Source organism: Dermacentor andersoni, chromosome 1 (genome assembly GCF_023375885.2).
Source record: "Dermacentor andersoni chromosome 1, qqDerAnde1_hic_scaffold, whole genome shotgun sequence".
Taxonomy (NCBI): domain Eukaryota; kingdom Metazoa; phylum Arthropoda; class Arachnida; order Ixodida; family Ixodidae; genus Dermacentor; species Dermacentor andersoni.
In genome coordinates this window covers 17,275,628-17,302,318 of record NC_092814.1, presented here as the reverse complement: position 1 = coordinate 17,302,318, position 26,691 = coordinate 17,275,628, and the positions used below count along the sequence as shown (strand labels likewise).

Below are 26,691 nucleotides of genomic sequence, written 5' to 3'. Positions count from 1 at the left end.
TCAACGCGAAAATAAGGGATATACAAAACTATAATGTGAGAAAGAGTGGAGAAGCCGTCAAAAATGGACGCAGCCTCAAATCGGTGAGAAAGAAACTTGGCATAGGACAAACCGAGATGCACGTACTGAAAGATAAGCAGGATAATATCATCAGCCATCCTGAAGATATAGTAAAAGCAGCGGAAGAATTCGATACTGACCTGTACAATACCCAGAGGAGTCAGCATACCTCAGTTAGAAACAGTAATGAACAGTATATAGGAACTCCTCCTATATCTAGCGATGAGGTCAGAAGGGCCTTGTAAGACACTAAACGAGGAAGAGCGGCAGGAGAAGATGGAATAACAGTAGATTTAAACAAAGATGGAGGAGGCATAATGCTTGAAAAACTGGCGGCTCTTTATACGAATTGTCTATCGACTGCAAGGGCCCCAGAAAACTGGGAAAATGCAAACATTATACTAATCCACAAAAAGGGAGACAATAAAGAATTGAAAAAGTATAGGCCCATTAGCTTACTCCCAGTATTATATAAAATATTCACCAAGATTATCTCCAATAGAATAAGGGCAACACTGGACTTTAGTCAAACAAGGGAACAGGCAGGTGTCGGGAAGAGATACTCTACAATGGATCACATCCATGTCATGAATCAGGTAATTGAGAAATCCGCAGAGTACAATCAGCCTCTATATATGGTTTTCATAGATTACGAAAGGCATTTGATTCAGTAGAGATATCAACAGTCACAGTGGCATTACGTAATCAAGGAGTGCAGAACGCTACGTAAATACCTTGGACAATATCTATAGAGGTTCTACAGCTACATTAATTCTACACAAGAAAAGCAGGAAGATAGCTATAAAGGGGTCAGACAGGGAGACACAATCTCTCCAATGCTATTCGCTGCATGCTTGGAAGACGTATTCAAGCTATTAAACTGGGAAGGCTTAGGATTGTAATGTAATGTAATGTCCCGCCAGGGACCCTTGAGGTTCAAATAAATAAATAAATAAATAAAAAAAGGATCGATGGTGAATATCTCGGCAACCTGCGGTTTGCTGATGACATTGTTCTATTCAGCAACAATGCAGATGAAATACAACAAATGATTGAGGACCTTAACAGAGAGAGTGTAAGAGTGGGATTGAAGATTAACATGCAGAAGACAAAGATAATGATGAATAGACGGGTAAAGGAACAAGAGTTCAGGATCGCCAGTCAGCCTCTAGAGTCTATGAAGAACTATGTTTACCTAGGTAAATTAATCACAGGGAACCCTGATCACGAGAAGGAAATTCATAGAATAAAAATGGATTGGATCGCATATGGCAGACATTGTCAGCTCCTGACTGGAAGCTTACCATTATCACTGTAAAGGAAGGTGTATAATCAGTGCATTTTACCGGTGCTGACATATGGGGCAGAGACTTGGACACTGACAAAGAAGCTTGAGAACAAGTTAAGGCCTGCGCAAAGAGCGACGGAATGAAGAATGCTAGGCATAACTTTGACAGACAGAAAAAGAGCGGATTGGATCAGTGAGCAAACGCGTATAGCCGATATTCTAATTGACATTAAGAGAGAAAAACGGCACTGGGCAGGTCATGTAATGTGCAGCTTAGATAACTGTTGGACCACTAGGGCTACTGATTGGGTACCAAGAGAAGGGAAGTGCAGTAGAGGGAGGCAGAAGATTGGGTGGTGTGATGAAATTAAGAAATTTGCGGGTGCTAGTTGGAATCGGTTGGCGCAGGACAGGGGTAATTGGAGATCGCAGGGAGAGGCTTTCGTCCTGCAGTGTACATAAAATAGGCTGATCATGATGATCTTTGGCATCATCTAATTGCGTAGAAGCCCCCTAATATTACACTGCGATATTTATTGTCTATATTGCAGAAGAGGTTTGTGCTGTGTGTCTAATATATGAAAGCATAACTTAACTTACAGAGCGCTTTGCGGGCCCTGTGATGCGGAGTCTCTTTTTTGGAGCGTTCAAGAGATTCTCAACGCTCCTGAGGCGCTGGTAGCGCCATTTGACTGGAAGTCACGTTGATCATCTCTTGCGAGGCTCTGGACAACTGTTCTTGCGAGCGCTGCGTTCGCCTTGAAGGCCTCGCCTCGAGAGACAAGACCTTTGAGGCCACCAACCCAGAGCTTGACGGGCCCTTCTTGGATGAGAGAGAAGTGGTGGCTGCACCCGCCGAGGGTGCTGGTGGCCCAGCCACGGCCACACTTTTTGTGAACCGGGCTGAAGCTGGAGTCTGCTGCCGCAGTGCCCCCTTATGGACATACCCTGCAGTATACCCTGCAGTATGGAAAAATGGGAAGCGTTTTGGTGCTTCCTTGAAGATGTTTTCTTTTACTTTCACAGTTACGATTTCTTTTTCTCTTTTCCATGTGGGACAAGATTGGGACGATTTCTTTTTCTCTTTTCCATGTGGGACAAGATTGGGAGTAAGCTGCATGGTCACTGTTGCAGTTCGCGCAATGTAGCGTGCCTTTGCAGTTGTCTGAGGGTGATCATGGTCACCACACCTTGCACAGGTTTGGCAGCCTCGGCAGCTTTGTAAACCATGGCTATATCTTTGACATTTGATCTTAATGTATCCTGCCTTGATCTCGGGCAGAGCACTGGATTCAAATGTTAATACGAGATGTTTGGTTGCAATTTCTTTGTTTTCGCTCCTCAACTTTATTCATTGGACATTAATCACGTTTTCGTCTCACCATCATTCTAGAAGTTCTTCCTCAGTCAATTCAATAATGTCTTCTGAAATGACACCTCGAACAGCGTTCATTATGCGATCTTTGGTTATGGTCACCGGGACATCCGAAAGTTACACTAGATCGGAAAGTTTTTCGTACTGCTTCGTGTCACATAGTTCCAGTAGAAGGTCACCACTGGCCATCTTCGTGGCTTTGAACCCTGGCCCTAGAGAATCTGTGAGATTTTGCTACAAGAAAAGGGGAAATCATTCTCGCTGCCTTTTGTCTTGTCACTGTGGACTACTTGTATCTGTTAAAGTTCTCTTTTTGTTTGCCAAAGAATTGGAAAACATCATTGGTGCACCCTCTTTTCTGAGGACGATTGGGAAGTCGAGGAAATCATACTGCCATATATATATATATACCGGCATTCAGCAGAGGTGCGAGCCACCCACCATGGAGCCCAACAAGGGGATGCGACAGGACTATGTTCTGTGTGCGCCAGTTCTGCAACTCGGCTATAAACCAATGTATATAACCAAGGGTGGTTAAAACAGAAAAGGTTAACCCTTGCTGCTTGGAAGTTAGGTGAAGTGAAGACAGGAACGATTGAAAGTGAGACAGGAAGACGAAGAGTGAAGAGGAGAACAGGAAAAAGAGACTGCTGATTTCTTCCAGGTGGGTCAGTCTGGAGGCCTCTGCATTCTATGTGAAGAAGAGGCCAAAGAGGTGTGTTGCCTCTGCCGGGGGGCCTTAAAGGTTCGAACACCCAGCAGTGGCTCAACCCACAGGATCCACTTTTTCCTCATACTCGGGTAATGCACGCAAGGCTACACGCAGAAGGGTCCTACCCTCATGTGCTCAGGTACCACATACCTACCAACCTGGCGAGACCAAAAATCATGAGACATTTTATTCGCGCCAGGGGGGGGAGGTCGTTCAAACTTTCAGGCAGTGTTCGATGAGTCCTTTTGCAGGATCTTGCAGTAGCAGACTTTGCTCACTTAAAAAAATTTGTCAGAGTTGCTTTGCTCAAAACATGGTCCAGACTGACGGCCCTTCACTAGCAGCAGGTGTCGCACATTGATGAGCGGAACTCAGTCCTAGTTTTTCGCACCATGCTAACCATCGTATCACACTCTTGCGTTGCAAGGCGGTATCACGAGTAAATCCAGCATCACCTTAGCAACTCGGTGAAACATGTTTTTTATCAGTGCTTTTCATTTTTCCAACCATAGACCACTGCACATCACACCTTTCTTCATTCAGAATGTCCTCTGGAAGACTGTACACCTGTAGTGTGGCAAACTCAGCTTCGAGAGCATCTAAAGCGTCTTTAGCAGATTCACTGGAATCTCGAGGCAGCTGCTGAGGGAAGCTCTGAATAAAGAAACGAATACTCGAGAGCGATGCCTGTGAAATAAATTTCAGGTTGGCCACCTCTGCATTCTTCAGAGTTGCGTTTCATCAGTTGTGTTTTAGAGTTGCGTCCACTGCGATAATGCTTCGCCTCGTCGCATATAGGAAACATTCTTTGTAGATGAGGTGCAACGTGGTCGCTGACACTAAGGGGTAGGTTGTGTTAGACGAGGAATCCCATAAACAGGCACTCCACACATACGACACTGTTGTCGCAGTTTTTCCGGAGAAAGTTCACTAGGTTGCCTTGCTGCTCAACGGTGCGAACTTAGCTTTGATGCTTCGCTGTGGAAACGTGCAGTTTCCATTCGCCTTTGCCACTGTGAGACACGCTGACGACGCATCCACACGTTGTACAAAATGCAACATGTTCTCCTTTTCTTGATGTCAAAAAGCACGGAAATTCAGAAGTATAAGATCGCAAAAACTTCTGCAAATACCTTTTCTAGGGCTTTGATAGCGCCATAACATCAAGCACACGAGGCTTCTAACTTCACACAGTGCACCACACACAGACGGCCTAGCGAACACTAATCATACACACAAGCAGCAGCAACAAGATGCACCATGGAGGAAGGCATGCATGAAATGCAAGAGCTACATTGGGTCTGGCTTTGGTCGGCGTACTAGGCACCGTAGTCAGCTGCTTAGTTGATGATACCGATAGTGCTAGTGCAGCCGCTGTTGGTGATGCTGACGATTACGATTACGAAAAACATTCTTGCGCGAACGGAGACCACTTTTTTGGAGATATAAGACAGTGATTGTACAATCGGAAAGTTCAGTAAAAAATCTGGAGTCTCCCGGGCGAATCAGGAGGGTTGGCAGGTATGGGTACGTGGTGTCACCACACACCAAACGCCTGCTTACACAGACACCCCTGCGAGGGATGTGCAGAAAAAAAGAAAAGTTTAAAAACACCTAAGATTCCAAATGGAATCACAAGGACTGAAAGATTTAATTAATGCCTTAAACTCAAGTCACACTACTGTGACTATTGTAACAGGCTTCTTAGAGTATTAAGAGTAGCCAAAAGATAGTACTACTATTATAACAAGATCCATCATACCAGCAATAATGCAAAGGAGCAATGGAAGCTCCTAAATTCTTTCTTGAATTCGTTGGTTGTAGTCTGATGGCCAGCCTATTATTATTATTAGACATCCATTCGACCACTGCCAATGCATTTAGTGACTTTTTCACTGATAATTCTACAAATCAGCTCAGCACATTAAACAGGCCATTTAATGAATGTGCCCAACCATTCTTGCTTGCCGGCCTTGACAATATTCACCCAGCAAACATAAAACAAGTTACAAACACTACCGCTTACACTCTTTCCCATATGGTAAATCCTATATTCAAGAGGGCTGCATTTAAAGAAAAGAAAAACAGAAGTAATCCCAATTCACAAAAAAGCAGACAACACGCTCATTTCAAACTATCAGCAAATTTCTAGCTTACCTTACTAGGGCAAGCTATTTGAAAAATGAATAGAAGGGCATTTAATTAAATACCTGTCAAAATTTGACTTGCTATCCCCCTATCACACGTAACCAACGCACCAACATACGTAACAATATGATTCCACCCAGGTTTTTCAACTAAACTAGCATTACTTTCATTTACGGAGCAGATTAAGTTCGCAATCGACTCAGGTTTATATGTCTGTCCACTGTTTCTCGACCTTACTAAAGCCATTTATTAAATCAGTCATAAAATTATTGAAACTTACCACTTTAGGAATTGTTGAACCTGTACTAGCACTTATAAAAAGTTACTTATCAGACAGACAAACTGTTTATATTTCTGGAGTGCTCACTAATAATAAAGTTACCACAAAAGGCTTACCTCAAGGCTTTATAACTGAACTGCTATTATTACAGATTTATACTAATGATACCTCTATCTATCTGCATTTTTTTTCTATGCTGATGGCACTGCAATATTAGCAATCGATTTATCAATTGATTCTTGTAACTACAAAAGCTTAGTAATGACCTCATTAACTTAAGAGTGGTGTGAACTCAACTCTCTCCAATTTTATCTATCTCAATCTACAATTATAATTTTTAATATTACTCCTGAGACTCCATCCTACTCTCCACAAATATATTTAAATTCCTTAAAATATATTCTGTTAACCAATGTTTTTTAATGTTTCTGTTTCTAATGATGAATCTATAGCGCACGAAAAGATGAGGACACAGAGACGTGCTACACACATAGTGCTTGTGTTTGTGTGTACCACGTCTTTGTATGTCCTGGTCTTTTTCTGCATGTAATCCTCAACATGTGATACTAACATGCCCAAAACGCTGCGTTTCTGTTTCACGGTGTCATTTGTAGGTGTCATTAGAACTTAAAATAACCAAAACATATTTCTCACTTAACAAAAAATGGCCTATGGAATAAGAATCTCAATAAAAGTGCGACAATAGGCCGTCCTACTTCACTGTCGTACTAAGTGCATATTCAGTCATTTTACATATTGCATACCATCATGGAGTAATGTATCCCACCCATTTACTGCCATTAGAGCATTTACAGAATCAAACCATCCAGCTATTTCCGTTTTTTCCACAACAACGCCCTTGCACTTCCTCCAGGATACTGTTAGTTCACTTATTCTTACAAAGCTTTTTCAGCAGTTCCTAGATACGTCCACACTACCTAAAGAATGGATGATCGGGAAGGTGGTTCCCCTACATATCCAGGTAACAAAAATTCACCAAATAACTCCCGTCCCATTTCGTTGACTAGTACGTGTTGTAAACTACTTGAACATACACTTTTTCTAGCCTTGTTAAATTCCTCAAGTATAATTCATTTTTCACCCCAGCTCAACACGGCTCAGCACAGCTTTCGCAAGAAATTCTCATGTGAAACACAACTGGCGTCATTCACTCACAAGCTACATCAACTTTTGGATCGTTCTTCTTTTGCCGATTGTATTTTCTTACATTTCTCAAAGTGTTTGACATGGTTTGCCACAGACTTCGCTTGTAAAATTAAATAAACTAAAACTACATCCTAACCTTCTCATGTGAATTGAGCTCTAACAAACCGCACTCAGTTTGTTACAGTTAATGGTTTTATTTCTTCTTTCTGCAATGTACATTCTGGGCTACCCTAAGGTTCAGTTCTGGGCCCCCTCCTTTTTCTCATTTACCGTATTTACTCGCATAATGATCGCACTCGTGTAATGATCGCACCCCTGAATTTTGTCGTTAAAATTAGTTTTTTTTTTTTAATTTCCTGTGTAATGATCGCACCCCGAACTTGCCGCAGCGATATGTCGTGTGCCAAGTCTAGCTAATATTGATCGCGCTTACCATCTGTCGAATGCTACGCGAACTCTTCATGACAAACCAAGCGGTCTGCACGCACCAAACATTCTTAAGTAGATGCCTCATTTCATTACTTTCATCACTTTCCGCACTTCCATGACTAAAAAAAAGCTGCAACCAAACTTGCCTTTATTATGTGTAGGCTTTTTAATGGTTGTGGTCAACAACAAAAAAGGCGCCTTTCGATTCTTCTCATCTGCACTCATGGGCACACAACAAATCGCGAGTGGCAACGATAGTAGCTACGTTAACACTGATACGTTAAAAGTGCACCCTGTTCATACGCCGACGCTTGTAACACAGCTAAGATATTCACCCACCCTTAGCGGAAACATGCCGTATTAGGATAGTAGTGAAGACAGATGCCGCAGTTTCCGCAGCATGCCGGCCATGTGTTTCGATGTCACTGGCAGCTAAGCGCGCCCATCTGTTTCTGTCCCCTCAAAGTGGACATGGCTACGTTATTGCCGCAGACTTGCCGATATTAACAATATTATTCATTACTGATACGGAAGAAACTGTTTCAATGCACGTAATGTACTCACGAGAAGAAAAATCGCGTTCGGCCATGGAGGAAGGAAACTGAGGAGAGGCCCTACCCCCTCCGCGAGCTAGGAGAAATGTGTGGAGAAAATGACGTAGTAGGTTCTCCTTTGTTTTGCTGTTTTTTTTATTTCTTTGCTGTAGTGGCCCCGCCTTTCGTGCCACAATGACGGCTTTGCGTTGGTCTCAGTGTTTTGTTGCGCTGCATTATTTGCACCGTGCTCTATCGGATGTTGCTGTGGCCAGGTGGGACAGGAGGTACTAAAGTTCGTGAAATTAACACGCATGCAACGCTGTACGCTATGTACCGCGCCATGGCGATGGCTACGGACGAAGGAATATTCGCGGGAAATGTTGCCCTCTTTCGCGGAATCATGCTAACGTGCTAACGATTGCTTAGTATTGCTGCGGAGCACACGGGTCCGAGCAGCACGGTTGCGCGCAGCGCGGCGTAGTTTCGCGAGAAATGTAAACAAGAGAGGAGAGCTGGCCCGATAGGCGGAGCAACGCAATGAGCAACGCCAACTTCCGGCTTCACTTTAGCTTCACAAAGAGTGACGTCAGGGCCTCTCCTTAGTTTCCTTTCTCCGTGCGCTCTGCGCATTCGGCTTGCTCCGCCGGCCGCCATTTTTGTTTTGGTGTCCCGCAGCAAACGCGGGACGAAAAATGTTTTTTTCTTTTCGCGGGAAATTTAACCCGCGTAATGATCGCACCCCTGATGTTGCGCCAATTTTTCTGAAAAAAAAGTGCGATCATTATGCGAGTAAATATGGTATATTAACGACCTTCCTGCTACACTGTCTTCTAACGTTCACTGATGACTGTTACTTTTTGCGACATAACCAATGAAACCGATGTTAACAGGTTGCAACTCGACCTTAACGCAATGTCTAACCGGTGTAATTCATGGTTAATGGAACTAAATATTAACAAATGTAAAGTACTACATGTATCTTGTGTTTTTCGACAACATGCCACTTACCACTTAAACAGTGTTCCTTTAGAAACATTGAACCTTTACAAGTACTTAGGTGTCCATGCAACTACAAAGCTATCATGGTCAATTCACACTGAATACGTTACTAACAACGTTAACCGTATTTAGGCTACTTGCACCATAACTTCACTAGCTCACCTTCTAACCTAAAACACCTACTCTATAAAACTCTAATACGTTCTCAATTAGAATACACTACTTCTGTATGGGATCCCAGCCAGGATAACCTGAAAATGGCCTTAGAACTTGTCCAAAATAACTCAGTTCGATTTATATTTTCTAATTATAATAGAACTGCAAGCATTCCTTCCATGAAACAATCTTGGTCTTCCTTTGCTGTCTGTTCGACGTAGAATTGCACGCCTAGCACTCTTTTATAGGATTTATCATCATCCTACACTGCACACGCAATTCTTTACAGGACCCCATTATGTATCACAGCGTGCTGATTACTGTCATTAAGTTGGGACCTATCTATGCCACACAAAGCATTTTTCAGTCTTTTGCTCGCACATGTATAGATTGACACCACTTTCCCACTGATATGAAATGAAATTGTTTATTTGCCATCCTGTATATTTACAGATGGAGGGACTGTAGATAAAAAGCTGTCCTTCAACAGCTTGACGTGTCCACAATCCCTGTTGTAAATACGCAAATACTATCGTAAATAAAAAATCGTAAATACTACTGATAACAGCCTTTTCCATGAAACTTTAGCTAACATTGTATAACCAGGAATTTCTTTTTTGTGATACAGCAGCTAACAATGTATAGAAAGAAACCTCTTGTATTCTAGCATTGTGTTGTGTTCATATTAATCGGTGCGTTTTGTTTACTTCCTACGTACCACACTTTCTTTTGTACCACTCCCCTCTATAATGCCTCTGGGCCTGAGGGTATGGTAAATAAAAAAAATCCTTCCAATTATTCTTCTGGTTAACTATCACTTATTATCACACTATCAAAACCATAAACAGCCTTATTCCCACAAACTTATTTGACAAGATATCCCGAACAGGTATCCCAAAACTAGATTTGTTTTGAATAACTACTTCTTGTTACAGAAACTATGCAGTAACTATTAAAACTATGAAAAACACGTGGCCCAATATGCACCAGTAACGTTTCGAAAACTTGCCTAATGTTTTAGAACTGTCTGTACCCTTTGTTACATTTAGGAAAAGAACCAATGTTGTTTCTAGTAGGAAATTCGCATTGCTACTTACTACTAGCATATTAATTGTCTGTGTTTTTATTTTACTGAACAATGTAATGATGTTTCCGCACTCACTTCTCTCCATGCACTTTGAAATAAGAGGTTCCTTTGGCTTGAGCTACGGGATGTTCAACAACAAACACTGATTATCAGTGTGGTCAACAAAAATATAGTTATCAATTAACCGAGGAGACCCAGATCAGGCAATTGCCTAGCATTGGTATAGATTGAAGGACAATGCTTGCCCAAGCAGGTCAAGCATGAAGAAAATAAATGCATACCTGATGAGGAATTCTTGTACTTGCTCTCGTGAACGTACCTAATGTACCCTGAAATTAAAACAGCAAAAACGGGAACAGATGTACAATTAATGAGGTGCCAACATAAGACTGGGAAAGGTTAGGCGTAGTCTGGTCAACAGTCATGCCAACTAATCAAGCTTTTTATGTGGTTAAGGTGCTTTATCAAAATGCAACGAACTTGAAAAGCAGGCCATGGAGCCTACTGATAATAATAAGGCTTCACACACAAGGTAAACTAAAAATATTAAACCTTCCAGTGTCAGTGAAGTACTGGTACAATTTTGCATTTCTGCCCCGTCATGTCATTGGCGTCAGATAGAAATGCGAGGGCCATACCAAGAGAACCATGAGCCATTACACCTATCACTTCTTCCTCCTTCCGCATAACCAAAAATAAACTGTTGTGTAAGTTTTATAATATACAAGAAATAAACTCGATGTTGGAGGTGCATCAGTTCCAAAAAAGACCGGACACTGAAAGGGTAAAGACACTGCAGGGCAGGCAGGGATGGAAGCTGCCAAGGGAGTTTTGGAACAGCTCTAGGAGCAGCAAATTTGGAGCATGAACTGTCCATTTTGCAGCAGCTTGGTAAACGTCAATATGAGCGAAATACAGGCATATGAAGAAAAGGGGCCCCTTACTTGACTTTGCAGAACAATATTAAGTTACACCAGATCACTTCTGTGGAAGCCCGCAAGGCAAGCAAATTCATGACAGGGAAAAATTGTCAACCACCTGACTGTGGCATGAAGCTGCAAAAGAAGCCCATACAGGTTTCTCAGAAACCACCATTGAGTTACATACTGGATGTGCCAACCAAATGTGGCTAAGAAAATAATGTGACCGAGGGCTTTTCGTGAACAGTGCCCACTCTATGTTGATAGGCTTGTGTTAATGCTAGTAGAGCTTTTTTTTTTATTCATTGTGAACAAGCAATTAGTATTTAATTTTAATGAGCTAATATTTATTACTTTACTAATTCAATAACGTGCCAATGCAAAAGTTGTGGAGAATGTCGAGAAATGACTGACAACAGTGTATATAGCGATCCAGGTCTTGTGTAATCCTTTCTTCCGAAAAATAAAAAAGACAAGAAAAAGCCTGGAAATATTATTTTAATCCTCGTAAGAATGCGTCCCTACACTAGTAATATAGGTGGTCTCGGACGTAAACGTCGTCATCTAGTGCATTGTGTATATTACGAACGTAATATACACAATGAAGACCTTAGCCCGGGTCTCGTAATGGTTCGGAAAGCGAACCTTTAAAAGATAGCACTACTTCGGGTTTGACAAGGGCGGAAGATGAGCACCAAAAACTGCTGACGCAGCAAGAAAAAAGTGTGCAACTCGTTTCCAGAATCAGAATTTATTACTAGAAGTTGGGTCACATTACAAGTATTTAGTATACAGAAGGAGGTCCCACAGTCAAAGACTGTATCGGGACCTTCAGTGGCCCTATTTGACAAGGTTTGCGTAAATATTGATGCAATCTTTAGTGTGCAGAAGAGTTGTCACGGTCACAGCGTTTTATTTTATTTTATTCCACGGGCTTTCTTTCTCGTTAAGGAAGTCTTCATGAATCCTAGGTTGTTTAAAATGCTGTTATCGGTCATTTGCTAACGTCGTCCACAACTTTTTCACTGACATCTCATCAATTAGGTAAATATATAAATTTAGCTAATTAAACGTATTCGTGCGCAATGAACGCACAATATTCACAGTGGCCACTATGAACTACACCCATCAAGGTACAGTCAATACCTCTGGTAAAATTTAATTTTTGTAGACCTTAAACATTGCAGAATACCGCAGAATAAATTTGAAGTGACGCACTGGTGATTGCACGTTTGCCAGTATTTCACATCGCTTTCTGAGAAAAAGCTCAGAGATATTTTTGAAAACAACAAGGGTATAAAAATGTTCACTGGCTTTCCGGTCTGCGTCATCAACCAATGTATTTAATAAGCTCGATTATTCGGGCTCATTCATGGCTCCGCCACGGGCTCCATAGAGCCAATGTAAAACAAAAAAATTAAAATTAAATTAAGGGGTTTTACATGCCAAAACCACTTTCTGATTATGAGGCACGCCATAGTAGAGGACTCCAGAAATTTCGACCACCTGGGGTTCTTTCACGTGCACCTAAATCTAAGTACACGGGTGTTTTCACATTTCGCCCCCACTGAAATGCGGCCGCCGTGGCCGGGATTCGATCCCAGGACGTCGTGCTCAGCAGCCCAACACCATAGCCACTGAGCAGCCACAGGGTCCAATGTAAAACAGAAGCCAATATTTGATGCATTGAACGGCGGTTTATTAAAATTTTTGGTCTCGATCTGCGCAAGTTGCGTCGTGAACATCGTTGCCACGAACGCTATTTCAGAGGTTTGCGGTTTCACTGAACGTTTAATTACGACTACAATTTGGCTGCTAAAATTGACTAAATACGAAACTTTACATCCTTAGCTTGTGTTCTGCAGAAGCAAGAGCCTGATTTTGTATGGTGCGTCCGGGCAGATAGTAGTGTACCGAGTGCAAATTAATTTAAATGGCGATTGCGGTTGCCATTTAATGTTTGAGACCAAGAAATTTCACGAAAGCAAGTAGGTAGTTTGTCGGTGTGCCGCACTATCATCCCAGTAACCGGATGTGGTGCATGTGCGAAATAGATTCAGAATGTCACACGCACGGCGTTTGCCTATTAATCGACACAGATATGCAAATATGGCGCAGAATCATGTGCTAAAATGTATAACAAAACTAACGAGCTACATGCTGAGCAGGCTGTATGACCTTACTCATTCAGTGCTGCTTGCATTCCTAACTGCCCCATGAAATGAGCGCCAGTTCAAATCACCTTTAGTTGGTTTGCATATACACAAATGCATAACACTTTTATAAAGCATTCTTAATGCATTTTGCAGCATAGAACTGTTTTCCATTTTCTTGTGGCCTAGTTACAATTACAGCCCCAACACTCCAATGACGCCGACGCTGCAACAGATTGCTAAGGCTTGGATTGCAGAGCTAAGTACAAGACAATGCATGTATTTGGCTGTGTGGTTGCCACTGAACACACACAGACTGCTAAATTTGGCAACTTTATTTGAAATGAGTGTTTTGGCACTGGTTGGTGCAGCGCGATGGTTTGGCGCTAGATGGCATAATTGGCACAGCCCTTCCATCTGTGTAAGGCTGCAAGTTGATTTTATTCAGCTGGCAAAGTTTTGCATTTCGCACCCACTAAAGTGCGCTACCATGGAAAGGAATTGAACCTGTGACCTCATACCTACAAGCAGTGCTACTGAAAGTCTTAAAGCACAGCCAGGCCACAATGAAAAAAACAGACTGTCGTCCGCAGCAACAAGCCTGTTTGACGGCTTCCAAGAAAGGCGAGACCATGTGCACATCTGTGTAGGCTAGACTCAGCAGAAAAGTTTGTATTCAAGGCACCCTAATTGGGCATCCTAATTTGGCATCCTTCTTCATTGCGAGTTGCCCATGTACACAGGGCAAGGGTCCACTCCCCTACACATTCGGGTGGCAAAAACTTGGATTTTCTTTGTTTTTGAGTGGTCAGAGGGCCTGCGCGGTGTCGGGTGACGAATTGGAAAGCGCAACGTGAGGGAAAAAAGTTAAATTATGGGGTTTTACGTGCCAAAACCACACGATTATGAGGCACGCCGTAGTGGGGCACTCCAAAAATGTGAACCACCTGGGGTTCTTTTACATGCCCATAAATCTAAGTACAAGAGTGTTTTCGCATTTCTTCATCAAAATGCGGCACACCGTAGGAGCGCAGTATGGATGCAGAGAACGATTCCAAAAACGTGGTTTTGTAAGCATCGAGTTGAAATCCCGCCGACAGTCATAATTTGCCCCCCATTCAGGCAAACCTTCAGTGAGACTGCTAAACGTGGTGTTGCAACACCAGCTCCAGAGTCCTTTGCTGGCTAGAGACGCCGCCGAGGTTTGGACTGGCTTCACAATATTGACCATGCGCTATGCGTATGGGGTGGGGGTCGAAGAGCGGCAACCACTTGGTCTTTCTTTTGTTTTCAAGTGCTAAGAAAAGCCTGCATGGTGCCAAGTGACGAGTCACAGTGCGCGCCACAGAGGGGCGGTATGGATGCGAAGAATGCATTCAGAAAAAGTGGTCTTGTAAACACTGAGTTTGGATTCCATCGGTCATAATTTGTCACCACGAGCAAACATCGAGTGAGACTGGTGTACACGGAGTTATGACACCATCTCTTGAACTGTTTGCTGGTTAGGAACGCCATCTAAGTTTGAAATGGCCGGGCAATAAATTGTGCGTGCCTAGCGTTTGTCGCTGAAGCCATGACTATGTAGAAATGTGGAAGGAAAAGTAGTTGTAGAAAGAAAATAGTTTCGACTCTCATTGGCACTTGCATCTGTAGGACAGGTCAACGGGCTTATCGTTCTTTTTCTTTGTCTGAGCTATATTCATCCAGACGATATACTGTCCCTTAGTCTGGGCTGAAATAAAGATTGCTGACAGATCAGTGAGGCTCGATAAAACGTATGTTAAAAGGAGTCTGGGCTGAAATCCGGATTGCTGATCAATCAACGAAGCACTGTACAGTAGTCTAGGCTCTAACAGTCATTGACATAGTAGAAGAGCGAGACACTGCTTGCTCTATTGTTCCAAGTTATAATTCATTTGCTTTATCTGTCATCTATTTGCATGTAAATGTTTAGCTATAAACATTCACTGTCCATCTGGCCTACATTGCTTCACGGCTGCATTCGATCATCACTGCCAATCATGATCTGAGAAACTTCATGTTGAAACGAAGAATGGACAAACGAAGAACCGACATACAATGGTACTACCAGTATTCATGAAACGTCATTACATACAAACCAAGTATGATGCAATGGACACCTACGAACATCAATCACAAAGAGACCCTTTAATAATACCCATTAGCAAGAGGAGTTGTGGAAGGCGGCAGATCGAGGTCGATCACTAAGGGCTCTACATGCGTTTACAAGTCATTCAAGGCAACTTGCAAGTTGTGTTGTGTTGGGTTTAATGGCGCATAAGCAACTCAGGCTATCATGCGCCAAACGCAAGGTCAAATTTCTTTTTAAAAAGTTGGGTCACCTCAGCGATATCCTTGTCTGGGCAAGGACTCCGAGGATCCCAACAAACTAAAGACCTCGGTCTTCTTCTCAAATATGAGAAGGTGGGTGAGGTTTATCCCAATATGAAGTTGTGGATAGGCTCATTTATAGTTTTTCAATGATACCTGCTTCTCTTATGAAGCTAATAACGTGTGGTATCCACAAGTGCATCTTCGCCTAAAATCAATGCTGGGTGAAAGGGAATGTGTTGATTATAAAACGAAGTAAAGTATTTTTTCCTTAGTTTTTCTAGTTGCACTTATGTTAATAAGATGTGGCTTACAGTAAGTTCATTTCCGCATTTTTCACAGCCAGGCTTGTCTTGTTTTGTCAGGAGGAAGTTGTGTGTAAGGTGCGTGTGTCCGATGCGAAGGCGACAAAATTACTTCGGTGAAGCGTTCTCGTTGTGAGCATGACTTCCCATTCTTTTATGACAGGTTTTACTAGGTGTAGTTTATTACTTCATTATTCCATGTAGTCTGCAATTTATTTCTCAATTTATGGTTCACTAATTTCATACAGTCTGTGTAAGGAATTCTTACTTTGATGATTTTTTTATGTCGAGCTTTCGCTGCACATTCATCTGCTTTTTTGTTGCCATCAATTCCGACGTGACTGGGCACCCAGCAAAATTTTATGCTGAGTCGTTTTCTTGTGGTTTTTCTTATGTTATGTAGGATGTCTTGCAACTTGCAAGTACCAAGAGCCACACTTATCTCAAAACTGCAACTGATGTCACCTACACAAGACCATGTGCATATTTGTCAGCTTTTGTGAAATTTAACAGTAAGGCATGACAGAAAAAAAAGCTATTAAAGATGCTGGCATACACACAGCCACTGTTTTCACACAGTAGCATCACTGCCACATAAAATGTTTTGCCCCATGTGCAAACAACACAGCAGATAATTTATGAAAACACCCAAGTAAATGTTCAACAAACATGGCCTTTGCTGTATTCAGAAGAAATTTTAAATTTCTTCTGAATACATTTAAAGAACATTTAAAATACCATGTGACAATGCACCCCTGTGCTAGCAATATTAGCGTTGTCAAACGTAAACCTTGTCGCTTAGTAAACTGCACATCTTACGCACGTTATAACCACAGCTTCGCATTTAATAAGGACTAAAGATACATGCCAGAAGTAACCATTGTGTCGGGGAAAGAGCGCGGCTGCTTGTTCGCAATGCGATGAAATAAGCCCATTGACGAGATTTACGTTTGAGACCGCTGCAATTTCAGGCGCACAAACAAGCTGTGATCGCCTATTAACAGCGGAGCTGTTCCAAGTCGAGCCTTCACTGTCTGTCCGGTGTCACGCAGGGGGGGCAGGTTCCGGAGCTCACTGCCAAAGGGCGTGCAGAGGTTAGGAGCGGGGCCCTGCCGGCATGGGAGCAGACCAATCGGAGCGTGCACCGGGAGAGGGGGGAGGAAAGAGTATAGGAGCAAGTGTTTCGCCTGTGCACGCCCTTTCGTGCCATGGATTCCGCTCGGCGCAAGTGGCAGCGGCAGCTCGCACGACAGCGGCAGCACCAATGTCGCGCAAATCCCAAGCTTCGACAGCGAGAAGCACAAGCAAAGCGCCAGCGGAGAGAAGCCACTACTGCTGCAGATCGAGAAAGGGAAGCGCAAGCCTTCCATCGCCACACAGATCGGAGATGGGAGAGCATTGCTTCCGGAGGAGATTGCCCTGCTCAAAAGTAGGTTCATCACCACTGAGGGAACTATGCAGGTTGCACCCGCCGGAATTAGGTTATTCTACTCAAACAAGGAAGTTCACAAGCTCAACACTTTGGTAGCCCCTCTTGCAGAAGGGGAAATGAAGAGGGTCCTTGCTGATTATGTGTACCTCAGCTACCGGACCAACACCGAGCTCGTGCGGGCTGTAGAAAAGGTGAAGAAGATGGCACACACAGAGATGGCAAACCTACGGCACCTTCGGTCGTTCCTTGGAGTCTAGCAAAACAATAGCCTAAAACCCAACGAAAACGAAGCTCGAATCTAGCACAACAACAACGAGACAAAAGACCTTGATGAAAATCACGCTAAACATAAGTTCAAACATGAGAGAACAACCACGAGCTTCACTGTTTTGACAGCTTTCACTGCATGGAACTGGCTTTACTTTTTCTTTTTTTAGTTTTGCAAATGTTCTTTGCCGCCAGAAAAAAAAACTAGTACAAAGCCAACAGGTTGGGCTTTTGATGTCGTTATCGGTCATTTCTCATCTTTCACAAATTTTCTTTTTGTTTGCAATAAATTGGATGGTGATTCTTTTTCATACTTACTGAAGATAAATCACCCTTTTCTATTATTCCGTTTAACTCTAATGATATCTTTTTAGCAGCATTGACGCCATATCGATAAACTAGCCTAATAAAGGCAAATTATACCTAAATAATGATTAATGCACAATTAACAAAGCACCCATGATGTGCATGACCAGTGCCCATCAATATAGAGAGAGTGCCGTTCATGTAAAGCAAACGGTTATTTTTTATTTTTGGCAACATTTTACTTGGAGAGCCGGTTAACAAGTTGCAAAATATATGTGAAGTTACTTGGTCATTGCATGTTTGACAGTTTTACCCCTCTCTCACAGGAAAAAGCACTTGATATTTTTTGGCAAACGAGGAGACAAAGATCACTGGTGTTTCGCTCTGCATACACACCTAATATCACAGGCTATACAGTCGAAGACCAATTTTTTGGACAAGCGCCGATGTATCCACGGCCTTGCCCCATGCTCTATCGGCCCAAACCACTAAGATGGCAAAATTTTTTTACACACCAAAAGATGGTTGACTGAACTTTTCAGGCTCGTTCACACCAGTCATAGCGTGAACATCGTTGCCATGAGTGTAGTTCCTGCCATTCACATTTTCTTGATGCCTGCCATTTGGCAGCTGAAATTGACTAAAGCCATGACTAAAACCAAACCATGACCTTGAGGCAACAATTGCATCGCAGCGAAACACCGAAGGCCCTACTGACGACGCCCTGGTCAAGGTTTCAGATCAGTTGGCAGAAATTACGTCTCATTGTGACGATGCTGAAAACAGGCAGCGACGATCAAATCTTCTCTTTTTTGGCATTGAAGAGAGTGTGCAAGAAGAATGGGCCAAGGCCGAGGAAAAAATAATAAGCTTTTGCTCTGAACAATTCGAAATAACCACCACTAGTTCACAATTCGAGCGTGTTCACAGGCTCGGCAAATTCACCGAAGGAAAAAACAGACCGATTATCGCAAAACTAACCTTCTTCGAAGACAAGCAGCAGATTTTGTCTTCGGCACGAAAATTAAAAGGAACGACATTTTGCATCAGCGAAGATTTGTCTCCACCGACACGACAAGCAAGGAGAAAATTGGTGGGTTTTGCCAAAGCCCAAAACAAGCCTTTCAAAGTATCAGTCAACCGTCTGTATATTAACAAAAACACCTACATATATGATATCAACACTGACTCAGTTGTTCTAGCTAGCAGATAGCTAAAGTTTAACACGTGCATGCAAGATCGGAATAAAGCTGAGTCACATCAAGCCATTTCCTCATTATCGATATCATCTTGTAATATCCGCAGCCTACTACCGAAACGGGATTTGGTCTGTGCTTCCCTTGACGACAGCGACTGCGACATACTTGCCCTTACCGAAACGTGGCTATACCCTGACATACAGAGTATCTAGCAAGAGACACGGTATGAAGGAGAGCGACACACTTAGGCTAGTCACGAGCCTCGTGGTTAGCAGAGTGGTGTATAGCCTTCCCTACCACAAATGCATCAAGCAAGAAGAACAAGCGGACGCCATACTGCGAAAGGCGTACAAAACTGCGCTTCACCTGCTGAAGTGCACATCGACCGAGAAACTGCTGGCCCTGGGACTGCACAATACCTTCAGTGAACTAAGAGAAGCATTACTATGCTCTCAGGCACATAGGTTGATGCAGACCCCCACGGGAAGGGTGCTCCTGCGAAGATACGGCGGCGGCAACATGATCCAAGAGATCGAACGTACCGAGGCCATTCCGGACAAGTATCGCAGTACACTGCGAGTCGCACCGATACCCAAGAATATGGACCGGAACCTGCACAAGGCGCGTAGAGAAGCAAGAGCGGAGTACGTGCAGAGAACCTTGGCGAAAGAGGACAACACAAGGTATACGGACGCGGCAACGTTCGTCAAAGACAGAAGACAAAACAGCAGAGCAGTGGCGTCGGTGGTTAATTCGGACCTCAAGGAGATCACCAGCGCATCACTACAGGACTGCACGGTAGTAGAGGCCGAAGAGGCAGCTGTGGCTCTGGCAGCACTGGAGGGCTATCGATCTGGCAGGTCCCTAACAATAATAACAGACTCACAAGCAGCATGCCGTAATTATACAAACGGCAGAATTGGGCGCAGAGCACGCCACATACTCTGCTCATGCGACCCGGGACACAAAGTTCAGCATACCATAATCTGGGTGCCAGGGCACACTGGCATAACAGGGGACCAAGAGGCAGATAGGATAGCTCGAGGGCATACCAACCGGGCGTCCGACACATCCAGCCTTGAGGAACCCGAGTCAGTACCCATGGGCTACTCAGATATCCTAAATTATTATAAAGGGGTCAGACTGAAGTACCCACCCCCAGATAAGGATCTAAGCAGAGAGGATGCTGTTGCATGGCGACAACTGCAGACGGGTACTTTCCCGAATCTAAACGTTCTCAATAAAATTTTCCCTACACAGTATAAGGCTAAGTGCCCATGGTGCGGAGAGAAACCAGATCTATACCACATATCATGGGCCTGTCAAAATATTGAGTCCCCAACTATCTATAAAATTAAAAACCCGAGTGCGGAACAGTGGGAGAGTATGCTTTCCAGCGTAAGCTTGAACGGCCAATAGCGCCAAGTAGAGCGAGCTCGCGGGTTGGCCACACTGAGTGGAGCCTTGGAGTAGGGCACCAACCCTGTGACTGCAGGCAGAAGAATCCATCAGAAGATGGAAGAGGCCGTCTGAAGCCGCGAAGATCTCTTTTCTAGAGCCCAATAAATGTTTTCCGATCCGATCCGATACCCTGACATCACCAATAGCGAAATTCTGCCTGATCGTAACAATTTTCATATATACCGAAATTATCGTACAAATAGGCGTGGCGGAGGTGTTCTTCTTGCAATAAAAAATACTCTACAATCATATGTAATCAATGCACACTCTAACATAGAAATTATCTGGGTGGCCTGCACGACCAAGTTTTCCACTCTGCTCATCGGCAATTGTTGCCGACCTCCTGACTGTAGCCATTCATTTGTGAACGAACTGCGCAGTAGCATCACTGAGGCTATCAAGTTATGTCACACCAATACCATTTACATCTTCGGCGATATTAAATTTCCTACAATAGACTGGAACCAGTTGTCTTCCCCCTGCCGCATGTCCACAGAATTTTTCTACCTAACCTTAGTTTTTAACTTATTTCAAATAGTGAATCAACCCACACGCGGTTCAAACATCCTTGACCTAATCCTTACAACGGCTCCTGAAACCATAGGTACCCTACTACACATGGATGGTTTTAGTGGTCGCAAACTCATTCAAGTTTCCCTTAATGTTCCGCCACCATTCTCCGGCACCGACAGCAAAAAAAATTCGCGATTACAGTAAAGCCAACTACAGCAAAATTAACGCCATACTCGAAACCTTCTACACTGACACATTCCTACCATCCTTCGACAGTCATCCCATCGAAGACAACTGGGTGCTTTACCGAGACAAATTGTGTGCGCTAACAAATCAGTACGTCCCGCTAATCATAGTTAAAAACGATAAATCAAACCCCTGGTTTACAAAATCTCTCCGGCAGCTTAGAAACAAAAACAAACGTTTATACCACACAGCAAAACGACATAGCATGCCTTCCGCTTGGAAGGCATACAAAGATTTTATGATAACTTACTGTTCCACAGCAGAATCTGCTAAACAAAAATATTTTTCTAGTGATTTACCTTCCCTTCTGAAATTTAACTCTGAGAACTTCTTGAACACATAATCGCTTCTCATGTTTACCGACACTTAGAATCTAACAATTTCTTTTTTAACAACCAACATGGATTCAGGAAAGGTTTCTCTTGCGAAACGCAGCTACTAGAATTAAGTACAGAACTACATTGCAACATGAACAATAACCTCCAGACTGATTGTATTTTTCTTGATTTCTCAAAAGCATTTGATCGCGTCGCCCATTGCCATCTGATTTCTAAATTATTTGCCCTTCGATTAGACTCGCTAACCTTATCTTGGCTCTGTAATTTCCTTTTACTCTGCCAGCAGTTCACAGTTACTAACAATTTCCAATCCTCCCTTTCTCAAGTAACTTCGGGCGTACCACAGGGGTGCGTCCTCGGCCCCCTATTGTTTTTAATCTACATAAAAGACTAGCCAGAAAACATTTCTTCCTGCATGCGAATCTTCGCTGACGATTGCATCACATATCGTCCAATAACCTGTGCCGACGACCACTTAACGCTGCAAAACGACCTTTACCACATAAACAACTGGTGTGAAAAATGGCTTATGTCACTGAATAGAGAAAAATGCAAAATAATCTTCACACGCAAGCAAAACATTTCCAACTGCTGCTACACTATTAACAATTACCAACTGTCGCAGGCATCATCTTATAAGTACCTTGGTATTCATTTCACACCCAACCTCTCCTGATCTCACCATATTACCACCATATGTGCAAAAGCTCCAAAATCTTTAGGATATTTATGTCGAAATTTACATAACTGTCCCACTAACGTTCGTGAACTAGCTTATCAGACCTTCGTTCACCCACAGCTTGAATTCGCCGCATCTATCTGGTCCCCCTACCCCAATTATTTAATTAACATACTTGAAGCGGTTCAGAATAGGGCTGCCCATTTCATTTCACGCAATTATGACAACCATAACCAGCATAACACAAATTAAGCTCAATCTTTCACTTGAACCCCTTAGTGCTCGTCGCGACATTGCCCTTTTATGCCTTTTTCATAAATACGCATACAGAAACAGACATTTCCCACTTCACCTTGATGCTCCTTTCATTATATCACGTCGGTTGCATAATCACTTAAATTTCACGCGATTATATGGGTCAACTCACGCCTTCAACTCATCTGCTCTTCCTCGCGCCATACGTTTGTAGAATGATCTTCCAGACAACATCTGCACTCTTTCTTTTCGCAATAAAAACTTTCCACTAGTTCTTCCAATTTTGTTTTACTTCCATTTTGTATACCACCCATGTATTTATTTGTTATTTTGACAGCTTTTAAGACCAAAGACATCCGTCATCTTTGTACCACTGCATGTGTTTTCCTATTTGTTTTTTTCAGTATCCCACATTGTGCCCGACTGCACTTTCTATATTGATAAATGTTTTTACTGTGCACACAATTAGTTCCTGCATTTTTATCATGCCCTACCATTGTGCACCTTTGAAACCCTGCGAACTGTTCCTGCGCCTAGAATCCGCATACTTGACAGTCTATCTTTGGTTGTAGTTTCTTTTCTTTTTACTATTGTCATTGTGGTTGGTATACTTTATAGTTCTTGTGTGCAGTTTTGCCATATGTATAATGCCAGCCAATATTTTTTTTTTTCGTGTTATGCTTTTTCCCGCCCAACCTTATATTTGCTGTCATACCACATTATCATTGACTCCTCTCCTTTTCTTTGTGTTAAATTGCAAACTTGAGCCGTATGTTTGTACACTGACAAGTTACTTTGCACTTTTTGTTACCCCTTTTACTCAATGCACTGTCAAGGGGCCTGTAAGATATGTTCAAAAAAAAAAATGTTAAAAGTTATCGTGCTTCGGATGCACGTTAAAAGAATCCCAGGTGGTGAAAATTAAACCGGAGTCCCTGACAACCATGTGCCTCATATTCGTATCGTGATTGTGGCACTTAAAACACGTTTTGACGATTCACAGTTTCTGCACAGTTCTGAAGTTGTTTACAGTGGCAAATAATAATGACTGGTTTTCCTTTCCAAGGTCAATGATGAATGACCTAATCTAGAGTCTAAAACACACTACAGAATTAAATGCATTCAACAGATAAGCACACTAGAAATAAGAAATGTGTTTTATGTTGAGAAAATGCAAAAGCTCAACCTCCTAATCACGTCGCTGCATCATAATTTCTGTGAGCTGTTTAACCACCTCTGTGGAAATATTGCACAGGGGCCATATTTTTCACTAACTCCTTTGGAGATTTTCTCTTTTGCAAGACATGGCATCCAGTACAACATTTCATTGGAACAACAGGCATTCTGGCCACTGACTTAGCCAGTCAGTATCTTTTAATGTAATTGAGTGGAGCACGTAAAACTTGTTGCCTTATCAAGGGTTGAGAAACCCGGTGAGATGGCGGTGACCCTTACAAGTTTTCTACTGCTCAAGCATGTGTTTTCGGCGAACTTTTCCACAGCGGTCCTTTCTCACGGATTACTGTTCGACGACATATGCTTGGAATTTGTCGACAGCAGTTCTTCGTCTTCAACAGATTTGTTTGAGGCCTTCGAGCTACAACAGTGTCCAGCCGGTGACGAATTTGAACATTTTCCGATTCCAAGCTGGCAGCATTGCCAAGTGGGCGTTGACGCTGTCAAGTTTCAGCTACAAAACCACCGGAGCAGCACTGTGACGATGGGGCGTGGAACCGGCGAGATGGCGGTGACCCTTACTAGTTTTCAACTGCTCACGCAGGTTGGCTCTTTTTACCCTTTGAAAGCGTCGCGCTACATTTTGCAGGTTCCACCCAAAACGCTTTATCTTACTTTTTCCTGTCGGCGACGCGGTTCTGTGTTGTCGAATCGTGTGCATGTCAAGCGGCATTTTTCACTTTTTCGTAGCCCAGCATTTTATCTACTTATTTTGCTGCTTTGTTGCGGAGATATTGAATGTAACCCAGGTCCACCAACTGCTGAACAAATCCAAGAACTGTTAAATGGTCAAAGTGCAATACTTTCCAAGTTATCACAGCTCACCGCAGACGTTACTGACGTTAAAGCTCGGCTTCTTTCGTTGGAAACTAAGCTAGCAAAGATCGACACAATTGAAAAAACTTTGGGTAACGTTGAAGATCAGCAGCGACAAGATCATGATGCTTTGGCAGGCATGATTAAAAATTTGGACGACTTGGAAAATCGTGGGAGGCGCATTAATTTGCTTTTTTATGGCTTGGCGGATTCTAATGCCAATGAGACGGCAGCCCAGTCTGAGGAAGTCATCGTAAGTCAGTCCACTGCGAAGCTTGAATTGCCTTCGTTAGCTATTGAACATGCACACAGGCTGGGTAAATTCTGCTAAGGAAAAAATCGGCCCATCATTGTTCGTTTCAATTCTTTTAAAGACCGCCAAGCCATGCTTGCAAAAGCATTCAAGCTCAAGGGATCGAATGTTGCTATATCTGAAGACTTTTCCTGTACTGTCCGTGATAAAGAAATTATGGGCGTATGCCAAACAAAACAGCGAAGAAGGCTTGAAACCAGTTCTGAAGTTTGATACGCTTCACTTGGGGAGCAGGCGCTTTCAATGGGACAGTAAAGCCGGCGTTGCACGGCAGCAATGACAAAGTACTGTTAATGCTGCGATGTGATCCGTCGGCGTTCTATTCGTCAACTGCCACAGTGTCGAAAATAAAGTTGATGATTTTTCACTTTTTTCTTCGAACCATCCAACCGACCATTGTTTTGGGAACAGAATCTTGGCTTGACCCGACTATCGCAAGAACTGAAGTATTTCTGCACACGTACGAGCGTTTTCGTTGAGACCGCTATGCATGTGGCGGAGGGGTGTTTATTCTTGTCCATAATAGTATCCCAAGCGCGCAAATGGAATTTCCGGATAATGAAACTGAATCGATTTTTTGTAAAGTAAGGCTACCGAATGGGAACGCAATTGTTCTTGGGTCATTTTATAGGCCCCCTGGTCCTTCTGTAGAACCACTAGTTCATTTAGCTTATTTTCTTGGAACTATTAACAAGGAATGCCTTGTTCTAGGGGGGGGGGACTTTAACCTTCCGGATATTGACTGGTCAGCTGAGGAACCAAGGGATACTGCTCGAGGGAGCCTATACTCAACTTTCTTTGATATTTTAGATCAGAACACTTTCTATCAGTAAGTGCACGAGCCATCGCGCACTGACGGAACAGGTCACATAATCGACCTTTTGCTCTGTAACGTACCTGATGTTGTATACAATGTACGGGTGTTGCCAGGTTTCAGCGATCACAACGTTGTTCTAGCAGATTCATCAGTTCTGTATGTGAAGGTTGCAAGAACACCTAGTTGAAAGATTTATGCCTACAGCAAGGCCAACTACGAGGCAATTAACGCTGCTTTCGAGTCGTTCTTTCCAACTTTTGATGCACTAGCAGATAATCTAGATATTGAACAACTGTGGAATACTTTAAAACTGAAATTGCTTGAACTACATGAAGCTTTTGTCCCATCACGAGTTATATCAAGAAGGCGAGCTCGAGACAAACCCTGGTTTAACACAGAGTTGCAACAGAACTGCTTGTTTGCCTAGTTGGTGCTTGCTAAAAGACATGTTTTTTGCCGCAATTGAATACTCACAAAAGGAAGACACATAAAGACAACACAAGCCACCCGTGTTGTCTTTATGCGTCTTCCTTTTGTGAGTGTTCAATTGCGGCAAAAAACATGTCTTTTAGCACAGAGTTACGTGCCCTTGTTCGACGACAGCAACAAAATAATCAAAGATACAAGGCGTCTAATTCGCCAGAGCATTTGGCCTTGCTGAAAGCAACAAAAACTGAATTAATGCAAAAGTCCGACATCGCTAAGGGCTTGTATTTCTTTAATCTAGGAGAAAGACTTGTCAGGGATACCAAAGAATTTTGGAGTTATGTGAAGCGTAGTGGCAAAGACAACAGATCAATACCTGCTTTGAAAAATGAGGAAACAATTATTCATGATAATGAGTCT

The 26,691-nt window shown here is 42.9% G+C and overlaps 1 protein-coding gene across 14 annotated transcripts in view; it reads right to left on the bottom strand.

Moving 5' to 3' along the window:
• LOC126546064 (WW domain-containing adapter protein with coiled-coil-like) overlaps positions 1–26,691 on the bottom strand; it is a 397,851-nt gene that overhangs the window by 310,491 nt on the left and 60,669 nt on the right. For 12 of the 14 annotated variants that reach the window (XR_008608402.2, XM_055061222.2, XM_055061221.2 and 9 more), the window contains one exon: positions 10,519–10,566. The exons of the other annotated variants lie outside the window; for them this stretch is intronic. Coding sequence is in view for 11 of the 12 variants with exons in the window: in XM_055061222.2 (XP_054917197.2) it covers positions 10,519–10,566 (48 nt within the window). In the remaining variant the exon portion in view is untranslated. The remainder of the gene's footprint in view (positions 1–10,518; positions 10,567–26,691) is intronic. 14 annotated transcript variants of the gene reach the window in all.